This window comes from Dasypus novemcinctus, chromosome 4 (assembly GCF_030445035.2).
Source record: "Dasypus novemcinctus isolate mDasNov1 chromosome 4, mDasNov1.1.hap2, whole genome shotgun sequence".
Lineage (NCBI taxonomy): Eukaryota > Metazoa > Chordata > Mammalia > Cingulata > Dasypodidae > Dasypus > Dasypus novemcinctus.
The window spans coordinates 65,878,047-65,903,497 of record NC_080676.1 but is presented as its reverse complement, the minus strand read 5'-3'; the positions used below and the strand labels follow the sequence as shown (position 1 = coordinate 65,903,497).

Sequence of the window (25,451 nt, the reverse complement as noted above, 5' to 3'; positions counted from 1 at the left end):
ATGAAAATGACATAAAACACATGCACAAAATAAAATTCAAAGCTGAAAATAAACAGTTTATTTAAAAAACAAGCAAATTTACAAATCAAAAATCAAATGAAAAATGGAAAATACAAAAGTACATGAATAAAATAAAAAAGATAATCTTAAAATATTAAAATCTATGGAAAGGAAATGATAATTGATAAGTAGAGTGGTGCTTTTGTTTCCCAATACAATGGAGTGCCTTTTTTATAAGAATTCTGGGGACTCATATGAGTTACAATAATGAAAAGATTTAAATAAATGTCATATAAATGTGAAAATTATACTCCATGTATCACATTTCTTTAAGAAGCTGGGTGTAGAAGTTTCTTTGACCATATATCTAAAACCATTATTTTTTTGTAACATGAGAGGCATGACTGTTCTCACTTTCTAAGTTAAAATTATGTTTCCTCATTTCTCTCACATGTTCTATATTGGGCCTCTTCTGGGACAACAAAGAAACAAATGAACAAAAAAATCTTGAAATAAAATTCTCTTAGGATGAGACATACCACTTAGATTTGAGATGCTTTAGATTTCAGCACTTGGAAAAGTTCAGTACCAAAGACAGGAATAGAAATAGTTAAAAAAAATCAAGGAGTTTCTAGGGGTACCCAACAGGAACTGAGATAAATATGGAACCCAAAAGTGCAAAAAGGATGCAACATTGACAAGAGAAAAGCCCATTGGTGCTGAGAGTATCCCTCATTTACCTAGAACTCATGCAAGAATTGGTATTTAAAGCTTATCTAGAGGCAGCTCTCTGCTGGTCTTGTGAGTGAAATGTTAACAAGGGGGAGTGATATGTGGTTTGTAACAAAGAAAAGCATTAATAAGTCTAAAAAAGTTAGATCCAGGAGTAATTCTATACAATAGTTTTATAGTCAAGAATTCAGAGGTGAAGCGTTTTCAATTTAAAATAATAACTCCTGTATAGAGAAATGATTTATGGCAGACTTTAATACTGTTGAAAGACATTTAAATGTAGGAAATAGTTTCAGAACTGCTTATCAACATTTATTTGCTACTTGGATAAAGGCATCCTTAAATTATGAATTACGGTGCTTCAGAGGATAACCAGACTCATTAGTAGGTATTTTATTTCCCTTTCCTTTATTACTCACCAGTCAAAATAGAGAGTTATCTCTCCAGCAGTCGAGAACTGAGAATAACCATGGCTTACTTTCTAAATGTGGTACTAGGAACATAGTAGGTGGTCAATTAATGCCAGATAGCTGGCCACTACTTAGTAGTGACCATGGAAGCGCTATGTGCAACAGGTTGTATCACACCTTAATCAACTGCATTTATTTATATTAACTTAGGGATGTCAGTTATTTACATTAACTTAGGGAAGGCAAGCACTAATGACATCTACCACTCTGTGAGCTATAAATTCACAAATAATATTAATATACATAAAATACTGACACAAGTGCATCACAGAAAAAACATAACTTAAAAACTGGATAAGACTTCCAGTGGTCTGTAATATTATGTTGGTGGCTATTTAAAGTAATATTCATATATATATGTATACATATCCACACACACACATATATGTATATGATTTATGTGTGTGGACACATATGTAATATAGAGATTCAAAACTGTAAACTCTGGACTCCATTTTCACTTTTCCTAGTCTTATGAACAATAAAATTTCACTTAAAAACAGTTTTATTTGCAGTGGCTTTTCAGAGTGACTTATTTACAGTAAGTACTAACTGTTCCAGTGAATATAATACAGAATATACTGGGGGTTCCATTAATTCTCTTAGAACATTAATGTTAAAAGCAATTTTTAAGGTCACTGAGTTTAACCTCTACACTTTACTGTAGAGAGACAGAAAGAAGTGGGGAGAAATAACTTTCCCAGTATTCTACTTCAGCAAGGCTGGGCTTAAAAGACAAACTGCCAAACACCGATCCAATGCTTTTCTCACAGGTCAGAAAGTGCCCTAAAAGCATTTTGCTGTTCTCTCTCTCTCTCTCTCTCTCTCTTTTAGCACCATTGGAAATTTCCTTTTAGACTGAACCAAGTGTGAACCCATCTTCAAACACTGAACAGTGGCTATAAGGAACAGTGGAGAGTAAGATGGAGTGCTAAATATGGGTCAACCTACATATAATCGGTAGTTTAATGTAATAAAAACAAAAGTTATATTTTTCAAGTTTATAAGTATGACATCAATTACCTGAGCTGGAGGGCAAGAGTAGTATATTAGGAGAAAATGTAGGCACACTCTTTAAAATCAATGATAAGGAGCATTTTCAGCTAGACTGCTTTGTATCATCCTAAGTGGGTGTCAGTCTTGCTGTAGTGGTATGTATGTTGTACAGCAGAATGAGCCAAAGAGCTCATTAGCTTGACCTAAAATAAATCTAGGACCTGATTATCATTTTAATGGATGAGTAAAAGTAAAAGAAACTATACTCAGAAGTTGATTAATGACCCTTGTTAACAGATGACATATTTTTAAGGGGTTATTAAATTCATGGGAAAAGACTGCCCCATAATGTTATGATGAAATAAAAGAAATAGAGGTATACAGGAAAAGGATGGAAGATGTAGATGGGGAAATTCACATCCAATAAGTCCTTGTCAGCAAAGTAAATAGACCTCAGAGACTGGTGGTGACAGACTGGTGACAATATCATTCTAAACCTTAGTATTGCCTGAGGAAGCAGAACAGCCAGTCATACAGTCACCCTGAATTTATCCCTATAGGGAAGAGAGGACAGAATTTTTTTTTTCTGTCCATGAAACAATAATACTGGAATAAGAGAAAAGGGAAGTCTTTCTTCCTGGAGTATCCTTGGTGTTTTTTATGTTTTTTTCCCCTTATCATTGCTCCTTTCACACATTTTTTAGGGATGAGTAGGAGAGGCCTTGCTCATTACTACTAGACCACCTGGGACTTTTCTTCACTGGCATGGCCACCTGCAGCTGCTTCCAGAACCTGCCCTGTGGATACTTGGATTTCTCCCCTTTCCATTTAATGACCGTGAGCACCGTCTTAGCCCTCTTCAGCTCTTTCACCTTCGTCTCCTTCACAGCTTTGTACTGTACTAAAATGACGTTGATGTTGCCCCGAGAGGCCATGTTTTCTAGGCCAGCCTTGAGCTCCAGGAGAGCTTGGGTTCCCTGGAGCACGTAGTTGGGGCTTAGGACAACCAGGAGGCGTCTGCTTTTCTGAATGAAGCTCAAGGTCTCATCTGTGACAACTGGGAAAGAAAACACCATGGGGATTAGTGTTGGCCAAGAACTCCCCAAACAAATGGGGCTTGAGGGGAAAGTATAGGGACCTTAGGGCAACAGGCTAAGAAGTGAGGTCAAATTTTTACCAACAACACTTTGAACAATGTAATCCTTAAACCCAGCCACTCTGTTCACTAAATGCCACTCTCCTCAAGGAGGATGTAAACTATATAAATAGATGCTATCCAAAAGGAATTTCATACAGTCCAGAAGTGGTATATTTCTGTTATCTCAGGTTTCAGAAGCATTACCTGGACCCTAGGACTAGATATCAATTGTTCATATTGTGTGACATATTGTAGCTCAGCCAAATCAGCTCCTGAGCTCTTTCTCCCTGAAGATTTCCTTGTATTAACTCCCTGATACCAATGGGCTTTCAAAAAGATATACACTACAGAGTCAAAATTCTAGGAATTAATTTTTCAATAATACAGAACAACAAGAGCTGAAACTGCATTTTGTGTAAGTTCTTCTCTGTTGCCAGACTCCTCCCCAAATCAGATTAGTTATCACTGTGTCTTTGATAAAGGAACTTAAAAAGAAAAAACAAAACAAAGCATCTAGTCAATTGAATGACATTTTGGCTGGCAACACATCCTCAGCTCAGCTTTCCATTTTCCTCTGTGCTCTGGAGCCTAAATTAGTCCCTGGCTCTTTCTCTTAAACTCTTGTCATTATTGTGGAGCCATGTGTTTCGGCAGCTGTTAGCTGCCGAACAGGCACTAACAGGCACATGCTTTCTTCAGGTCAAAAAAGAAGAAAAGACAGAGAGAAAAATGGAAATGCAAAGCAATTTTATTCTGTTGTCAAGGTTCTGATTAGTTCCTGTTACTAAATTCTTGGGACTTATCCATCTCCTTGTGGTCTGCTTTTGGAGAACTGTATAATCCTTTACCTGGAGTTCAGGCAGGAGCCATCTGCAGGGAATGCACTAGTGTTGTTGAAAGCTATTTCATGGCTTGCCTATGCCATCATTTTGGCTCTTAATCTTCACAGGTATAGAAGTGGTGTGAGAAGAATTGCAGCCTGGGGGAGACGGCAGGCCTGGAGTAAGTAATTGTTTATTCTAGGCAGTCTCCACAAGGTGCAAGCATGAAAAGAAACTCAGCGGCAAAGAAGACTAAAAATAAGAGCAAAGAGCAAAATTGCCAATTAGCAAAGGCAAGATGCAAGAGTAACTACGGGAATTTGAATTCTTTAAAGATCGATTACTTCCTATTGGGGGTCTTAAACTGTTATGTAACTTTGCAAACAGTAATTATTTGGAGAATGGCTGTACAATGAATAAATGGATGAAAAACGATTTGGGAGCCTTGAGACTTAAAGTGAGTGGACCGTATCCTTTAACTATATAATCAGGTTATCATTTCCTTGGCAAAATCATGTGGAAGGACCTCAGCTCTAGAATACAAGCATGATGGGCTTTTGGATGATTGGGGAGATAAAATAACATCTAGCTAATTCAAAATGAGAATAAAAAATTAAGACTATTCTAAATCGCAACTGTCCATATAAGATTAAAGAAAATGTGTTCAACAAATACTAAGTGTAAACAGGATTTTAGGGGAAGAAAATCAGTTCATCATACTTAAGATTAGAGATATTTCATGCATTTTAACAATGCAAAATTTAACAATGGATTTAGTAATGCTATTTATGTCTATTAAAACAGACTTAATATACTATTACTTTGTGTGTACTGTGTGGACCTGAAAATGATAGATATACTTTTATTTTAAACATAGAGCAACTCAACTTTTTAAAAATTAGAGTATATTAGCTTTCATATGATTTTAAACTGTATTTCCAATGTATAAGTGGTGAGAAAAGAAGAAAGAGACCCCAGGAAAAGAGAATTTTGAGTAGCAGTGCTTTGCTAGAAAATAAAGGTGAGAATAAGGAAATGAGCAAGTGCCAAAGGGAAACATTCTAAACATTTCAGCAAGTGATATCATGAAAGATTCTATGTATTCTCTTCTGCAACTCAATTTAGTAAAACTGAGTAAAACATTTTGTTTTATCTAGGCCAACTTCCATAATAAAGGATATTACTAATGCCATTCTTGTGATCTGGCAAATAGTCTTGGCACATCAATGCAGATAAGACTAAGTCTTCTAAAAATCTAAATGTGAGCAATAAGATGTTTAAAGCTGAATTTTGAACACCACGTACACTTTTCTGTATCTAGTTCTTTTTTTTTTTTTTCAGGAGGTACCAGGATTGAACCCAGGACCTTGTACATGGGAAGCAGGTGCACCACCACTGAGCTACATCTGCTCCCCAATGAGAATTGTCTTTTTCATTTGTTTTGTTTTTAGGAGGTACCGGAGATCAAACCTGGGACCTAGCACATGGGAAACAGGTGCTCATCCATTTGAGCTACATCTGCTTCCCTGTATCTAGTTCTTAAAACTTACCAAGCAAAATATTTTAATATCATAATGTGAGCTGGAATGTCTACAACAGGTTTATTTCTAGACAGTCTCTGCCTATATTACATCAAAGAATTGGATGCTGAATGTCCAAAGATGCCAGCATTGGGCTATGTCATGACTCCTATACATAACCAAAGCAAATGATACTCTTGTGCTTATCAGTGTAGCATAATTTGTACTCATCTGAAATACCTACTTCCTCCAGGCAGACTGTCTCGATCGAAGATGCACAGCTTGTATCCAAATTCATTCTCCAAAACTCCACGTAGTGTCAGTAAAACAAATTCTTCTTCTTCTGCATTTCTTGCATAGGATACATAAATATCATACTCTTTCCCATCTAGCAAAAGAAACACCAATCCAATGTAAATTAGGAAAGTTTCTCAATAGTATTGCATTTTTTCTTAAATCAAATTTTTGCAAATTAGACATATTTTCTTTTTACACATGTGAATGCTCTAACAGATTCCGGTCTTCCACTTGTGACATCTCTCCAGGCAAAATGACTATTTTAAGGTGTAACTGCAAATTTTATCTGATATGTCTTCTACTCTTATCTCACTGAGTCCAGTTTTTATAGTAGAAAAAGACTGAGGTTTGGTCTATTCAGAAACAGAATGCAAATGGTTAGTCAATCTTAGGTACTGATAAATAATACCATGCAAAAAATTTTTAGTACTTGTCTTGGTCTATAACTCACTAATATATTAGAATTAAAAGTTGAACAAAACTTTTTGGAATTTTCTAAATTATTTATATCTGAAAAAAGCTACAATTAAAAATATACTGAGATTCATTAGACCAGGAGTTCTTAACTGTTTTTGTTCTACAGGCCCCTTTGCCAGTCAGGTGAAAACCACGGACCCCTTTCTAAGTCCACACTATACTGTGTATTCTTTAATAAATATATCACACCCACACAAACATGTCCCCACAAGAAAAATGTTTTTTTTTTTTTTTAATTTCAAGTCAAGCTCACGGACTCCTTGTTAAGAACCCCCGCTTTAGACCAATCTTTCCCAAAGTTACCTGATTATAAAAATCACCACTCATTAAAAATACAGATTCCATGTCTCTTCTACAAACCTACTGCATTAGAGTCTCTATGGGGTGGGCCTTAGAATCTGTATGTTTAAATGTCCCATCCTTATCAACAAGCAAATATGCACTAGGGAAGTACTTAGTAAACTTTATTTATTTATTTATTTATATTAGTAATGATTTTTTTTAAGTTTTTTTAAAATATTTTTTTAATTTATTTTTTAATGTTACATTCAAAAAATATGAGGTCCCCATATACCCCCCACTCCCCTCCCCCCATAACAACAACCTCCTCCAACTTTAATGTGCATATGAATCACTTGGGAATCCTATTAAAATGTAGATCCTGATTCTTCTAATAAGCTCCTAAGTGATGCTGATGTTTGCTGGCTCATGGATCACCCTTTGAGTACCAAGTGCCTGGACCTGTGCTGTCCAGTACAGGAACCCCAAGCCAGGTGAGGCAATGAGCACTTGAAATGTGGATGGTCCAAAATTGAGAGATGTTGTAAGTCTAAATATACTCTGAATTCCAAAGAATTTTAGTACCCCCCTCCCCCCCAAAAAAGCAATAAAATACCTCATTAACATTTTAATTTTAATTATATGCTGAAATAATATTTTGAATATATTAGGTCAAATAAGATTATTATTCAATTATTTTACCCACTTCTTTTTACTTTTTCTAACATGGCTACTAGAAAATGTTCAGTTACATATGTGGTTTGCATTTATGTTTCTAGATGAACAGCACTAATTTAGACTAAACCACATAGTGAGTCAAGGAAGTAGAATAATTCCCATCAGAAAGATTTTCAGTAGTAAAGTGCTAAAACAAATGCCTGATTAAAATCTTCCAGTTAATTTAGGTTTTATCAAACCAACATGTTTTCTGAAGATTACAGTAAAAGAGATTTACATCAAACTTCCAATACTCACCTAAAATGGTTTCATCTGTTCCAAAATGAGCTCGGTAAAACAGGACCATCTCCAGCCAGTAAACATGGTAAATGACAATGAGAATCACTACCAGCAGGACTGTGACCCCAAAACCACAGGCCAGTTCCACTGTGTATCTTGGAGTTATAACTGGAGTGAACAACAAAGAAAAAGAATTGGTTTTTACTTGGTGATCACAAAGACCCACCATCATGAGAATATGTGAGTAAGTGAAGTAACTGAGCCAAGTTTTTATGTGTGAACAAGCAGAGATAAACTGTTAGGGCTTAAGCACTAATTTTTATGACTAGACTGTATCTTATTTGTCTTCTTATTCCCAGCACCTGGCATAAAAGGTTTTTAACCATTATATAAATGTGAATAGACTTTGATGATGTACAAATTAAAATAGAATCTTAGCATTGGGAAGGATTAAAAGGTCATCTATTTCAATTCACAATCTGATAACTGAATCTCTTCAGAAATATTTATGAAGTGTTGTTCCAGCCTCATTTTGCCCATCTGGAGTGATAGAGTACTTATTCCTAGCTGGAGCAGCCCATGATATTGGTAGAATTTTAGCTGTTGGAGCAGTTGAATTGAGGAAAAACTTTAATGTGTTTCCATTAATTTTATCCTTGAATCCAGTGCCATATGGATGAAATATGATTCCCTTTCCTTTAATATTTGAAAGTAGGCCTAAAAAATATTTTCTTTGGGTAGAAACAGACAGCAACCACCAAATGCTGAATATGTATGGCTCATATTTCCTAGGTCCACAATCCTAGGACCCATGTTTCAAGGATTGATTTGGAACATGGGTTTGGACAGATTTCCACATTGCCTATTTTTTATATTATAAGGATCTTAGCAGTTTCCTTGGGATTATCAGAAAAAGAATGAGATGACCGCTGATTACCTAAAGAGTAAATATTCTCATTAGTCCTGTAACCAATGTTCACTTGCAGCCAAACCACCAAGCAGCTTTCCAGCCTCATTTACCATTGTTCTGTTCTCAAACACAACAGATTTAATTTTGCTCATGATGTGACTTCTGGCTGGAATAGTCCTTTCTCTTTCTTTGGAGACTTAGTTTTCAAGTCTGTGCTCAAATGCCATTTTTAAAAAGCTTTCTTAAAATAGAATTCTTCTTGCAAATTCATCTGTATCTGGTAAAAATTCTCCCAGGCCTCTCCGTTTATAATTCGATTATATTTTTATATTATATTTTAAGTCATCCACTCCTTCTCACACCCCACTCAACTATATATTTAAGGTCTTCCAGGTAGAGACTATGACTTCTTTATCCATCCTACTTTAGAACACCTAATATCTCAATAAACATTCCAAATTATGATGTTTTATACTTCAGGATTATTTCAAAGAAACCAAGAACTACACCACAGATCAGCAACTTCATTGGTTGCTTAATTAGCTTGTGATCATGAAGCTTAAAATTTTGAGGAAGAAACAGAATTTTTACTAGATCTGAGTCCATAATGGTTTAGATATGTATTATTGAATATCTGCTATTTGCCAGAAGTTGTTGGGGATACAATGGCGGACAAGTCAGAATGGGTCTTTGTCCTCTTGGGGCAAATATTCTAATGCAGGAAAGAAAGTAAGGAAAAAAATAGCATAGTTAATTTTAGATAGTGGTCAGTGCTATAAAAGAAATAAACCAGGGCAATGTGATAGAGGTGGCAAAGGTGGAGCTGGGGCAGAGGAGGTATAGTAGGTAGGGTGGTGTAGAGTAGGTAGGGTGGGTGACAGAAGGCTTCTTTGAGGGACTGAATGTTTGCTGAGCCAAAGAACAGAATTTTATTCAAATCTGGGTCTGTTATTGAGGCTTCTTGGCCCCAAAGTCCAGGAATCTTTGTATACCACCACCATGAAGTTCAATTAATGGTCATATGTTAGTGGAAAAATCCTATCTAAAACAGGTATTTATCCTGAGGGGAAAATGGTAAGCAGCCTGGAGTTGACCCTGAAGCTTTATAATTAAAAAGTGGGAACAGATGTAGCTCAAGTGGTTGAGCCCGCGCTTTCCATGTATGAGGTCCGTCCTGGGTTCAATGCCCAGTACCTCTTAAAAAAACAAATAAGCAAATGAAAAAACCAAAGTCATTGGCGAATGGATGTAGTTCAGTGGCTGAGTGCCTGCTTCCCATGTATGAGGTCCTGGGTTCAATCCCTGGTACCTCCTAAAAAAACCAGGAGGGTGTGCGTAGCTCAGTGGTTGAGTGCCTGGTCCCCATGTATGAATTCCCAGGTTTAATTCCCCACACCTCCTAAAAAAAAAAAAAAGGCAAACCGTAGAGTTTCAGGTTTATTATCCTAAACACAGATATTAATCCAGCTAGAGGTATGACCTGGAACTTAGCAGTCCAGAATTATTTATCAGATACTCTTGTACTTATTCCATGAATAATGGTGCTTTAAAATAGGAAAACTCCATCATAAAATGCCAGAAGCGATGTCAGTTCAGCTGTAGAGAATTTACTAAGATCAATTCAGGTAGTTGGCATGAAAATTGCTGTGTCATCAGTATTTGTGAATACATGTTATGTTAACAGCACACTGGGACAATTTCCACTGTCATCTTCATTATTTGCTCAGTTATTTTTGTTCCCTCTGAGTGGACGTTTTATTTAAAAAAAAAAAGATCAACGTTGTCTCACTGAAATGGATTTTCAACTGTCAATAGAGATCTTGCTTAATGATCAGGGGATCAATTACCCTCATAAATTTCCCCCTGCCATATTCATTTTATAACTGTCTATTTTATTTCTAATTGGGGCTTTTTTATTTTGTTTTGTGTCATACAATCGCATTAGTCATATTTACAGATTGCATTTTGTGGGATACGAAAAGGAGTGCTTAATGCTACTTCATTAAGATTCTTCAGAAAAATCCTTACTTTCTAAATGGCTTGAGTCACGTGCAGGAAGTGCTCTACAAAGCTTTCTTATAAAACAGTGCTGGTTTGCAGGGAAGAAGTGACCCTCAGCCAGTATTTTCTGTCTGCCTCACCTAGACCCTCGAGAATTTTGGATAAAGATTTTACTCTGATGCAATTCCAGACCAGAGCTGAACTGCAGTGTTCAATCAGGAAAGGGTGCTGCAATTTGACCAAATTGGATACCCAGTTTTTCTTTTTTTTTCATTGATATCAGTGATAATCTGTTTCAGAATGTAGACAAGTTCAGTCATGTGCTTTGTTGTTACACTCCAAATCAGAATTCCTCCATTTCTTTTGTGGTTCTACCGTATTAACTAATTCCAAAATTTCCAACTAACCCTTGGTTAAACCAGTTCAATATCTCTGTCTCAGTCTTTTCCATTGAGTTCTTGGGCTAACTGTGTTTCTCCCTGAAAATGTAAGCTATTCCTCTTATCTTCATTGCTGTAGTTTGTGACCATACTACCCATTGAGTCTCCCAGCCAAATGCCAAATGCTTGGGCTTCCAAGGATACCCTGTCACAGATCTCTTGGCTAGTCTTTGCTAACTGGGACTCATTGCTAATTTTTGGAAGTGTGGCAATGACCTTTTTCTGAATAGCAATGAAGGCAATGCTTTATTTAAATGACTGTAAATCAGAGACCCATAATAGAATTGACCTCTAGACCTGCTTTGTTTGGCAATCAGAGTGCTTTTAAAAATTTTTTTAAAATTATCTTCTTTTAAAACTTAATAGATCACACAAAACATTACATTAAAAAACATAAGAGGTTCCCATACACCCCACTCCCCACTCCCCCACCCCATCAATTTTTAACTGTATTTTTTTGAAGATACATAGACGACAAAAAATGTTACATTAAAAATTATAAGAGGTTCCCATATACTCCCCACCCCCACCCCACTCCTCCCGTATCAACAACCTCTTACATCATTGTGGCACATCCATTGCATCTGGTGAGTACATTTTGGAGCACTGCCGTACCACATGGATAATAGTTTACATTGTAGTTTACACTCTCCCCCAGTACATTCAGTGGGTTATGGCAGGAAATATAATGTCTAGCATCTGTCCCTGCAATATCATTGAGGACAATTCCAAGTCCCAAAAATGCCCCCACATCACATCCCTTCTTCCCTCTCCCTGCCCTCAGCAACTACCATGGCCACTTTCTCCAAATGCTCTAATGCTACTATTTCTTCCATTACTAGTCACAATAGTTCTATAGTAGAATATCAGTAAGTATACTCTAATCCATATTTTATTCCTCCATCCTGTGGACCCTGGGATGGTGATGTCCACTCTCATGCAACTCTCCTGCTTGCAGTTGTAGGCACTCTCATCTCTCTGGTGTGGTGGGTGGCCATTTTCACCTCCCTGTTAGCTGACCTGGGTAACATTATCATTTCTGGGGAAGGGGGAAAAGGGTTTGATGTTGGCTATATGGGAGTCCCCTATATTGTATATGCGAATTACTGTGATCTAAAACTTTTTTGAAGACAAAATTAAAAATTAGAAAAAAAAAAGAAATGATATAGACACTGAGGAAGGAATGAAAGAAATTGCCTTGCTACTATACATACAGGGAAACATCTATTACAGTGATGAAAGGCAAAACATCAAAAACAAAGTTTTATGATATTTTTCATTTTTTAACTCCCCAATTTACTTTTACTTTATTTTAGTTTTTCTAAATTAGTCTGTATTCTATTTCTAATCTTTAAACCTACCACTACGATTTCATTTTCCTATTAACTGAATTTGGCAATATATTTGGCTTCATTGTTCAAGAAGTTTTGGACCACAGAATGGTTCAACTATGGCAGGGAAGGAATGCTAGTGTGTGGCATTACTGATGGGGGACACATGGTTGGAAGGGAGTTCTCCAGGGCATATATATAGGGTACATAAAAATGTTCGGATATATGTTGGGTAGTTTCACAGTAGTTAGTTACAAACGACAAGTGAGAGAGTGCTGAGTTCCTACCCAGGGGAGCTCTGTCACATTCCCCAAAGGAATAGCAACAATCCCCCAAGTGCAATGGCAAAGACCAACGAAGAAGGATGGTCCAGTGATGAGCCCCTGATACTTACGACTATGCTTATGAGCCTGTGTACCTGAAATATAAACTAGGCCTAGAGCTGCAGGGTGCCTAAGAGATACCTCTTGAGAGCTTCCATGTTGCTCAAAAGTGACCACTTTCTAAGCCAAACTCAGCATGTAAATGCATTACCTTCCCCCCAGCATGGGACATGACCCATGGGGATGAGCCTCCCTGGCACCAAGGGCTTACTACCAATCACTGACTGGTGATGCAACTAGAAAGAGACCTTGAATAAAAGGGCCAACTTAGACCAGCAGAATATCTCAGCCTACATGTAGGATAATGTGTTAAAAACTGCCTTTTGACCTCGAATAAAAGGGGGAAATGGCCAAGACAAATGAGTTTATATGGGTAAGAGTCTTCAAAAAAAGAGTCGGGAGGTCATCAGAGGGGTCGTGCTTACACACACCTCAGCAGGATACCAGAGACAGCCAAAGTAGATACAACCCCAGGTACTGGTGCTCCTGAGGGCTATGGAGACATACAGGTTCTACAGTCATGGCAGATGGCTCTGGAGTTTAGTGCCATATCAGTGGGCCCTACTTCGTAATTTGTGTTCCTGAGTGTGATGGAGTTGGACTCAGATGTGACCTTTCTATACATGCCTCTTCTGTCACTTTAACTGAACCTGCAGTTGGTGTTAGGGTTGGTGTATACCCAGGAGACTTGAATATCTGGACTGGCCATGTACCAGCTGGGCCCTGTATCTCAGCAGAGTTGTAATCATAGTGCTTTAAAATGGTTTTGGATTTCAGCTTCTGGTCTTAGAGCAGCAACTGATGACAGACTAGCCTTTCTTCTGTAATATTTGAAAAAAGTTTCTTGAGTTGGACAACAGTAGCATAGAACTGTGATTTGTAAAGGAAAGAACACAATCAAAGTAGGTCCCATGATCACTAAGGTTTTTTGCCTAAAGGCACTTTTGGATTGTGGCACAGAAAGGAAAAGCCAAAAGATTTAACATCCTCAGCATAAAATTTAAAGAAGAAAGAAGAAAAAACACCAAAATATGATCACAATCAGATGAAAAATAAGCCACCAGAAACTGACCCAGAATTGACAAAAATGATGGCATTAGCAGATAATCACTTAAAAATTGATATTCTAAATATGTCCACTGAATTTTAAAAAGACTAAACATTATGAAGAATAGAAAGGAAATCTCAGTAGAGACATTTCATTGAAGATACGGACATTTTAAAACAATTATTCATGAGATAGATTTAGCAGCTGCAGATTAGATATTACATTAAAAAAATCAGTGGGCACTAGGAACTATTCAAATTGAAATAGAGAGGGAAAAAAGAATGAAATAAAAAATTATCAGAACCTCAGTAACTATGGGACAATACCAGGTGGTCCATCCTAAATTTAATTGGAGTACTAGAAGAAAAGAGGAAAGGAAGGCAGGTAAATGAATGAAAAATAGCTGAAAAACTTTCCAATTAATTGACCCAAGAAGCTGAGTGAACTTAAAACAAAATTGATAAATACAAATAATAATACATTGTAGCACTTACAGGCAAAATTATGATGTAGCTAAAATAGCATAAAAAATAGGAGGGAAAAATGGAAGTATGTTATTGCAAGGTTCTCATAAAATATGTGAAGTGATTTACTCAAGATAGACTATGCTAACCTCAAGATGCATATTGTAAATTTTAGAGAAATAACTGAAAAAAAGAAACAAAAACACAGAGGCAGAGCCAAGGTCAACAGAGATGATAAAATGGAATAGATCAATTAATCCTACAGTAGGCAAGAGGGAAATAAATGAAATTAAAAAGAAGATGAAACAAATATATAACAAACAGCAAGATGGTAGATTTTAAAGCCAATAACATCAATACTTACATTAAAGATAAATAGATTAATCATTCCAATTAAAAGACAGCCACTGTCAGATTGGATAAAAATTCAAAATCCTATAATATGCTTTCTATAACGCATGTACATTAAATATGAAGACACTGACAGAAAAAAGTAAGAGGATAAAAACATATATCACACAAACACTCATTATAAGAAAGCTGGAATAGCTAAATTATAATCAGACACTGAATATTACCAGCAGAAAAAAGAGACATTTCATAATTATAAAAGAAAAATTCATTAAAAAGATAAAACAATCCTAAATTGTATGCACATAATAACACAACTCCAAAATACATGAAGCCCAAACTGGCAGACCTAAAGGGAGAATTAGGAAAATCCACAATTATACATAAAGATCACAACACCTCTCTCTTTCAATAACTGAAAGACTTGGTAGCCAAAATAAATAAATAATTAAATCAGTATGGTTATAGAAGACTTGAACAACACTAACCACCAAGATGAATTTACATTTATATAACCCACGCAAACTGCAGAGTACAAATCCTTTTCTAGTGCACATGAAATATTCAAAATGATATGCAATGAGCTGGGGCTTTTTAAGAAAAATGTGTTAATAGGTTTAAAAATAAAGTTAAAATAATTGCAAAAAAAAGGAATGAAATCATATGAGTATGCTCTTTGGCCAAAACAGAATGCAATTAGAAATCAAGTGTGCAGCAGTGTGCTAAAGCAGCTATTTGTTACCCATTCCCTCAGTTCTTGCAATTTGAGTATCTGAAGATGAGGAGTGAAAGGCTTGGACCAGGTTCATTTGCCCATTTAGTTCACATGCAAGAATTTGAGCTCAGATCTGTCTAATACCAAAACTCATATTTCTCCCACTGTACCAGACAATGTTTACCCTTTAAATCAGAGGAACCTCCCACCTGGATTTTTATCTCCATTGGCAATTTTATAATTACCTAACTTAAAAATGCCAAATATGAAATATTACAAATTATTTTATTAAGAGTGAAAAACAAGAAAACTTACAGAATATAAATAATTATTCATATATAATATAATGGGGAAAAAAGTTATCTGGAAAATCCCCAAATCTGAGTAAACTAAATCGCTTGGTTTTAAATAACTTATAGGTCAAAAAAAAAAAAAATTCAAACGAAAATTAGAAAATAATTTGAACTGGCTGCTAATGATGAATTCCAAAAAGAAATACTGGATTATGTTTGTAAACTGGTCTGTACCTGGGCATGATTAAATTATGATTAGGGCTTTGACTGGGTTATATAAGTAGGGTGTAGAGTCCCTCCCCTTGGTGGGTAGGGACTCACAGATAAAAGGCATAGCAAAGGACAGAGTTGGAGTTTTGATGCTGGAGTCTTGAGTTGGAGCCTCAGGAAGTAAGTACACAGAAGAGCTTAGTCGTGAAGAAAGAGATAAGGCCTTGGGAAGAGAAACAACCCATTCAACTAGTAGTTTACAGCTGGCCTTATGTAGAGAGGCAAAGCCTAAAGAACCTCATAGTCTACAGCTGACCTTGTGGAGAAAACAGAGGCGATGTGCCCGGAGAGAAATTAACCCTGGGAAGAGAGGAACCCAGGAAGACTGAACCCTGGCAGATGTTGACAGTCATCTTGCTCCAACACATGGCAAAAGACTTTGGAGAGGGAAGTAATGTAATGCTTTATGGCCTGGTAACAAATAAATACCCTTTATAAAAACCAACCAATTTCTGGTATTTTGCATCACTACCCCTTTAGTGACTAATACAATGACATTTCAAAATTTTTTAGATACAGCTAAAGTAGAGTTTAGAGGGAAATATATAGCTATGAATGCTTATATTGGAAAAAGGAGAACTATTTAAAATCAATTATCTAAGCTTTCACCTTAAGATGATAGAAAAAAAAAAGAGTAAAACACAAAGCAAACAAAAATAAGAATATAATAGAGTAAAATCAATGAAATAAAAAATGGATAAACAATATACAAAAATGAATGAAAACATATTTGTTCTTTGAACAGATTAGAAAAACTGAGAAACCCCTAGTTTGAATGACCAAGAAAAAAGGAGTGAAAATACTAATTACCAATATCAGGAATGAAAGTGGAAGCATCACTACAAATTCTGCCAACATTATAAGGACATTTAGGAAATAAAGAGTTATATGCCAATAATGTGAAAACTTAGATGAAATGGAAAAATTCCTCCAAAGACAAATTCCCAAAACGACACAAGAAGAAAGAAAGAAACAAACAAAAAACAACAAAGAATTATTAAGAAACTGAACTTATAAGTAAAAGTTTTCCAATGAAGACAATGCCAGGTCCAGAGAGCTACATGGGTGAATTCTTAAAACATTTGCACAAGAAATTTTATACAAATTCTTTCATATAAAAGATATGTAGGAAACATTATATAACTTATTTCATGAGGCCAGCATAGCCCTAATATTGGCAAAGGCAGTACAACAAAAGCAAATTACAGACTAGTATCCCTCTTCAACATCATGGCAAAAATCCTTAACAAAGTATCAGCAAATAAAATCCATCAAAATATAAAAAGAATAATAAACCAGGAGCATGTTGGTATTTATCCCAGGAATGCAAGATTGGATCAACATTTCAAAATCAATCAGTGTAGTGTGGTTTAAATCATCACACTAGCAGGAATGAAAGAGAAAAATCACATGACTCTCAAAACAGTTGGAGGAAAGAATTTGACAAAATTCAACACACACTTATTATTATAAAATATTAACTCTCAGCAGGCAAATAATAGAAAGTTAATCCCTTACCCAGCTAAAGGACATCTTCAAAAAACTTCCGATTGAGGATACGAGGAGAGCTGCTCTCATAACATCTACTGTTCATTATAGTGAATGCCCAAGGCAGTAAAATAGGCAATAAAAAGAAACCAAATGCATAGCGGTTTGAAGCTATATATATCGCAGAAAAACATACTCTTAAATTTTAGCTATTCTGGTGGGTGTGAACCCAATTTAAGTAGGACCCAGCCCCCTTTTTTTAGTCACTTCATTTTTAAGAAACATATATTTCTATTATAGAAGTTGTGAATTTACAAAACAATCACGCACATGTGTGGAATTTCCATACAACACCCCTTCACCCACATACCACACTGTTATAGAATATTTGTTACAGATTATAAGTTAATATCATCAGACTATTATCACTATGGTCCATACTTTATTGATCAGTATGGGTCTTAATCCTATTACTGAGTCCTTTTCAGAGAGAAATCCACAGGAAGCAGGAGGCTGGGAATCAATTGGATACGAAGAGAAGGGAAGGACCAGGAGACACTGCCATGTGCCTGGCCATGTGACAGAGGAGTCAAGACTTGCTGGCAGTCAGCCCCAGAATGCCACTCTCTAGGGAGAAAGCACTGCCTTGATGATGCCTTCACTAGGACCTTATTTTAGCACCAAACAATAAGCTAATTAATTTCCATTGTCTAAGCCAACCCATTTCACGATATTTGCTTGGCAGCCCAGAAAACTAAAACAAAAGGTATAAAGATTAGAAAGGAAGGAGTAAAAGTCTATTTATGGGTGACAAAATTAAGATCAAGTATATGGAAAAATACTCAAAAAAAAAAAAAAAGAGAAATCCTACTATTTAAATTAATAGTTTTACGAATGTCATAGATCAAGGCAATTGGGAGTGGATGAGGCTCAAGCAGTTGAATGCACACCTCCCACATGGTGGGATGCCAGTGTCTCCTAAAGAAGACAAACAAACAAGAAGATATCAAGCAAAAATGACGATCAGACAGCGAGCAAGAACAACGAGCAGACAACAAGCAAAAACAAGCAAACAATGAGCAGTCGATGAACAAAAACAAATGAGCAGGGAGCAAATGTGGCTCAAGCAGTTGAGTACCCACCTCCCACATGGAGGTACTAGGTTGAGTTTTTGGTGCCTCTTAAAGAAAAAAATCAAAAAGACAGATAATAAGTAGACAAGAAGCAAAAACAATGAGCAGATGAGCACAAACTGAGCAAGAAAAAAAAATAACAGGCATGCTAACGTGCTGGAGGTGCAGTTAGTGTTGGGGTTTAAGATATATTTAGGGGATTTGAATCTCTAGACTGACAATGTGATAGCCAGGTCCTGAGCCTCAACAGACTCCAGCACCTACAATCTGATTCATTGGACTCACCACACTCAGTTAAGATGGAGTTGAAGAAGGACAACCACCACACCATGGAGCCTAGAGTGATTACAACTGAAAGTGGGAGGATTGCATCCAGCATCCAGGTGGAATCTGAGCCTCCTCTTGACATAGAGGTGCAATGGACACAACCAATCCAATGTCCACATAGAAAAGGTGGCATTGGATTGGGAAAAGTGGACATGGTGGCTGATGGGTATGGGGAAAGGCAGGAAGAGATGAGAGGTGGAGGTGTCTTTGGGACATGGAGCTGCCCTGGATGGTGCTTCAGGGGCAATCACCGGACATTGTAAATCCTCACAGGGCCCACTGGATGGAATGGGGGAGAGTATGGGCCATGATGTGGACCATTGACCATGAGGTGCAGAGGTGCCCAAAGATGTACTTACCAAATGCAATGGATGTGTCATGATGATGGGAATGAGTGTTGCTGGGGGGGGGGGGGGGGGAGAGGTGGGGTGGGGGTGGTGGGGTTGAATGGGACCTCATATATATATATATTTTTTAATGTAATATTATTACAAAGTCAATAAAAAAAATAATAAAATAAAACTAAATAGAAAATTAAAAAAAAAATAACAGGCAAAAACAATGAGCAAAACAGATGAGGGTGGGGGGGAGATCAAGGTAATATATAAAAATCAATTAATTATATTCCTATATTCATTTCTGTATTCTAGCAGTGAACAATTGGAAAATTAAATTTTAAAAATACAATTATAATAGAATAAAACCATAAAATTTAGGGATAAATTTACCAATATATGTACAAGACCTGTACACTCAAGTCTAAAGATTCCATTGCTGAGAAAAATTAATCAAGATCTAAAAAAGAGAGATATATCATGTTCATTGATTGGAAGACTAAACATTGTTAAGATATCAATTCTCCCCAAATTGATCTATAAATGTAACACCATTCCAATAAAAATTCCAGCAAGCTTTCATATAGAAACTGTTAAGTTGATACTGAAGTCCATATGAAAGTATATATAGACCTAAAATATTCAAATAATCCTTGGAAATAAAAAACAAAGGAGGTGGACACTATCTGATTTCATGACTTAATTTAAAGCTGTGTTAAGATAATGTGGTATTGACCTAAAGATAGATAAACATATTAATGGAACAGAATAGAGGCTAGAAATAGACCCATACTCACAGAGTCAATTGATTTTTACCATGTTGTCAAAAAATTTCAATAGAAAAAGAAAGATTTTTTTAATATGACCCTGGGATAACTGGTTATCTTTATGGAAAACAACAACAACACTAAACCTTAACCCACACATCACACCATACAAAAAAAAATGTTGAAATGGATTGTATGACTAACTATAAGGGAAAAGTCTATAAATCGTCTAGAAGAACACAGGGGACTATATTAATCTTTGCTTAGGGTAGGCAAAAATTGCCAATACAAGATTTAGAAAACCCTAACCATAATAGAAATTAATAAAACAGATTTCAACAAAATTTTTAAAAATTCTGCTCATCAAAAGACATCAACAAAATAAACTGGCCAGCCAAACAGTGGGTAAAAATATTTACAAGTCATATGTCTGACAAAGCATTTATATATTTACACATACACAGTTCTACAACTAGGTAATTAAAATATAAAGGCTCTAATTAAAAATAGGCTGAAGGGTTTGATGGATACTTTACCAAAAGAAGAAATATTAATTAACAGTCAATAAGCCCAGAAAAAAGTGCTCGATATCTGAGAAATGGAAATTAAACACAAATTGCTACCACTACCCATCTGCTAGTATGGATATGACTAAAAAGTCTTACAACTCCAATAGTTGTTGGGGAAGTAGACCACCTGAAATACACATATGTTGTTTGTGGAATTATGAATATAAAATGGCACAAGGACAACCAACAAGTGGGCGGCAGAGTAAGGAGCTCCTAGAGTTAGCTCCTGATTTAGGGCAGTTAGTAAACACCCAGAGCTATCAAGAGCTAGCTAAAGCACCTATTTGAGGGCTACAGGAGACTAGAAAAGCTTCCTGCAACATATCTGAAGGAATGGAAGGAGGAGACTGCCCATCTGCAGAGAAGACTCGTAAGTAGAGCACTCCACGCTGCCCATCCTCTACTGGAGGCACAAGCCCCCTTGGGAGCTGTTCCACAGCTGGAATTGAAAGCTCCATTTCCCAAAAATGAGGGAGGAAGAGATGGTTGGGTACCAGCTTTAGCTACTGATGAGTAAATTCAGTGAATAAAGTATAATCCTGAGAACAGCTAAAATTTGAACCTGTCCAAGTCAGAAAGAGGCCGGTGGCCACCATCTTAACACTGCGCCTGGCACAAACGGAAACAGGGTGGACTGAAAATCACAGTGCTGGTGGGGACTGGCTTCTTTCCATCCAGGTCAGGTTGCAGCTCTAGCCTAGGTCCCAGCCCCACATCCAGCAGGGAGGAAGTGGGAGAACCTGCGCCAGCCTCTCCGGGAAATTGCTGGCCAAGTCATGGAGGACAGTGATTACCCTGCTTTGGCAGCACAAGCTGCCCCAACAGCTATTCTGTGGCTGGAATTGGAGGTTCCATTTCCCAAAAATAGGGGAGAAAGAGATGGTTGGCCACCGATTTCAGCTACTGATTAATAAATTCAGCTGTCTAAGTATATAACTTAGGAATAGCTAAAGTTTGAACCTATCTAAGTAGGAAAGAGGCCAGTATTTTGACTCTGTCACCAGCATGAGGAGAAGCTGGGCTGACTGAAAAGCACAGTGATAGTAGAGATGGTTTCTTTTACCCAGATCGGCCTACAGCTCTAGCCAAGGCTGCAGCCCCACCTCTAGCAGGGAGAAGGCTGGCAGGCCCTGCACCAACCTATCCAGGTAACTGCAGATACTTTCGGCATGAACTGAATTATCATAAGTCTACCAGGATAACTGAGGCCATCTTGGACCCGCACTGCATAGATTGCTGCTCACACCTGCAGGTCCATCCCCATGCCAAGCAGGGCAGGAAGGGGTATAAATCTTCACCAGTCTCTCTGGGCAACTACAGTCTAGGCCTGCAGGACTTGGAGTATTACACACAGCTGTGATTCTGTCCCTACCCCTGGCAAAGGAAAAGGTTGGGAGAAGCTTCATTGGTCCCTGGGGCAATGAGAGCAGCTTCAGCCTCCACATCTTATAGCACCAACTACATCCTTGCCTCCTACTGGACAACCAGCAAGGGAGAAAGGGCAGGAAGCCCTAAACTAAAGAGACAAACTGCACCCAGAATAAATACTCTGCTAACCCAGATGCCAAGACACCAACAAAAAATCACAATCCACACTAAGAAATAGGAAGATATGGATGGCCCAGTTAAAGGAACAAGATAAGGCTCCAGATGATATAAAGGAGTTGAGAAAACTAATTACAGATGTTCAAACAAATCTCCTTAATAAATTCAATAAGATGGCTAAAGAGATTAAGGATATTAAGAAAACACTGGATGAGCACAAAGAAGAATTTGAAAGCACAAATAGAAAAATAGCAGATCTTATGGGAATGAAAGGCACAATAAATGAAGTTAAAAAAACATTGGCATTATATAATAGCAGATTTTAGGAGACAGAAGAAAGGATTGGTGAACTTGAAGAAATGGACTTTGAAAGTGAATATACAAAAGAAAAGATGAAGAAAAGAATGGAAAAAATTGAACAAGTTCTCAGGGAACTAAATGGCAGCCAAGACATGAAATATACATGTCATGGTGTCCCAGAAGAGGAAGAGAAGGGAAAAGGGGCAGAAGGCATATGTGACGAAATAATGGTAGAAAATTTCCCAACACAACATAGATATCCATGTCCAAGAAGCACAATGTACTCCCATCTGAAAAAATCCAAATAGACCAACTCCAAAACACATACCAATCAGGATGTCAAATATGCCAAAGACAAAGAGAGAATGCTGAGAACAGCAAGAGAAAAGCAATGCGTATCATGTAAGGATACCCAATAAGATTAAGTGCTCATTTCTAACCAGAAACCATGGAGGCAAGGAGACAGTGGTATGATATATTTAAGATACTACAAGAGAAAAACTTCCAGCCAAGAATATTATATCTGGCAAGAGTACCTTTCAAAAATGAGGGCGAGTTTAGAATATTCACAAATAAACAGAAACTGAGAGAATTTCTAACCAAAAGACCAGATTTTCAGGAAATACAAAAGGGTGTGCTAGAGCCTGAAAAGAAAAGACAGGAGAGAAAGGCCTGGAAGAGAATCTAAAAATGAAGATTATATTAATAAAAGTAACAAAGTGTCAAAAGAGTGGTGAGGAAAGTGGATTTGGCTAACTGACAGAGTGTCCACCTACCACATGGGAGGTCCAGGATTCAAACCAATGGCCTCCTTACCCATGTGGTGAGCTGGTCCATGCACAGTGCTGATGCGTGTAAGAATTGCTGAGCCACGCAGCGGTATCCCCCGCATATGGGAGCCTCACATGCAAAAAGTGCACGCTGCAAGGAGAGCCGCCCCACGCGAAAAAAGTGCAGCCTGCAAGATGACGGAACAAAAAGAGACACAGATTTCTGGTGCTGCTGACAAGAATATGAATGGACACAGAACACCCAGCGAATGGACACAGAGAGCAGACAACTGAGGGGGAAGGAATAATAAAAAAAAAAGAGTGGTGAAAATAAAATATGACATATAACACTCAAATAGTCAGGAATAAACTTAACCACCAATGTGAAGCACTTGTATTCAGAAAAATGCAACTCAATGATAAAAGAAATTAACAAAGGCCTAAATAACTGGAAGTGCGTTCCATGCTAACTACTCAAATTGATATACAGATTCAATGCAATCCTGATAAAAATTCTATGAGCTTTTTTTTTTAATTGAAAACATGATTATCAAATTTACTTGGCAAGGTGCTGAATAGTCAGAAACATTTAAAAAGGAAAAGCGAACTCTCATCTCCAGACTGTAAATCATATTGCCTGACTATAGTGGTAAAAACAGCATGGTACTGGCATAAAGAGAGACACATAGACCAATGGAATCAAATTGATGGTTCAGAAATAGACCCTCACATGTATGGTCACCTCACATGTATGGTCAAGTGACCATGCATATCAAACTCACACAGCTGGGGCAGAACAGTCCATTCAAGAAATGATGCGAAAGAACTGGATATCCACACCTAAAAGAAGGAAAGAAGACCCTATCTCATACCTTATCCAAGAATTAACTCAAAATGGATCAAAACACTAAAAATAAAAGGAAGAATCATAAGCTTCTAGAAGAAATTGTAGGAAAATATCTTCAAGACCTGGTGGTAGGTGATGGATTCTTAAAGGACATAAGAGGAGGACTGAGCTGGACTACTGATGTTTAATGTACGTAGAAGTTTTAACTAGCTTTACTGTAAAATTGTGGAAATGTATAGAGTGGATGATAACACATAATGGTAACTGCTATTTTATAAATGGGTATGTGGCTGAAAATGGTAGTCTATGTATTTAAATGCTAGAGAATAATCTAGGAACTGAACAGCATGGTAAACCAAGAGGTGGATGGGAATAGTGGTTGATGGTACAGATGCAAGAGTATCCTTTGTTAGCCAGAGCAAACATACATGACTATTGCAGAGTGGTGGGCATGTGAAGAGGCATGGGAAAAATCCAGCTGGAGTGATCTATGGACTGTGGTTAGCAGTAATAATATAATATTCTTGCATCTATGCCAGAGATGTACTGTGTTGATAATGGGGCAGTATGGAAAAATGTGTGCCAAATGTACACTATTGACATGGTAACAATCAGATGATATTATCTTATCTGTAACAAATGTTCCACCACAGTGTGGTGTGTTGATAGAGGGATGTTGTTTGGGAATTCTGCACATGAGCATGACTGTTTTATAAGTTTACAACTTCTGTTATAAAAATATATTTAAAAAATAATAATAGGTGTGTTGGGGTAAAATACACCAAATATAAGATAAGGATTATAATTATTAATAAGATTTTGACAGTATTCTTTCATATTGTGTAACAAACACCTCATGACAATGCAAGGTGTTGGTGGAGGGTTGATATATGGGACCTTTGTATGATGTTATGCATGTTTGTTTTGTAAGTTCACAACTTCTACTATACATATATTGTTTATGTATGTTCATATATAAATGAAATAAAGATAATAATAATGGTAGTGTGAATTGGGGGAAAATACTTTGGTTAGTAGTAATATTCTGACAATGCTCTTTAATCATTAGTTTAAAATGTTTAACGACAATGCAAGATATTGGTGGTAGGGTGAGGTATGAGAGTCCTGTATGATGTTATATATGTTTTTTTGTAAGTTCACAACTATTACTATACACTTATTTTTTATGTATGCTTATGTATGGATACTTCAATAAATTAAAAAAATATATATATAAAACAGCACAACCCCTTTGGAAATAAATTTGATTTTCTCAAAATTAACCATCCACTTTGCCTTAGTCTCTACTATTCTTGTACTATAAAACCACATGTGTACCATGTTTACATTGGCTGCCTATTTTAATGCTTTGCTTTAACAGACTAGATGAAACTGTGCTGTTGATGGACCTATGCCCGGGATATCTATTCCAGGTCCTAGTTCCTTCCTGTCACCTTTCTTGATAAAGTGTATAGAA

The 25,451-nt window shown here is 36.8% G+C and overlaps 1 protein-coding gene across 6 annotated transcripts in view; it reads right to left on the bottom strand.

The window, feature by feature from the left end:
* Positions 1-25,451, bottom strand: part of IL1RAP (interleukin 1 receptor accessory protein) — a 159,968-nt gene that overhangs the window by 17,926 nt on the left and 116,591 nt on the right. For 4 of the 6 annotated variants that reach the window (XR_011648635.1, XM_071214685.1, XM_004460836.5 and 1 more), the window contains 2 exons: positions 7,706-7,855; positions 5,922-6,065 (listed from right to left, as the gene is read on the bottom strand). Coding sequence is in view for 5 of the 6 variants with exons in the window: in XM_071214685.1 (XP_071070786.1) it covers positions 5,922-6,065; positions 7,706-7,855 (294 nt within the window). In the remaining variant the exon portion in view is untranslated. Of the gene's footprint in view, positions 1-35; positions 3,256-5,921; positions 6,066-7,705; positions 7,856-25,451 lie in introns of those variants that run through there. The other 2 variants (XM_071214687.1, XM_004460837.5) reach the window with 1 other exon arrangement.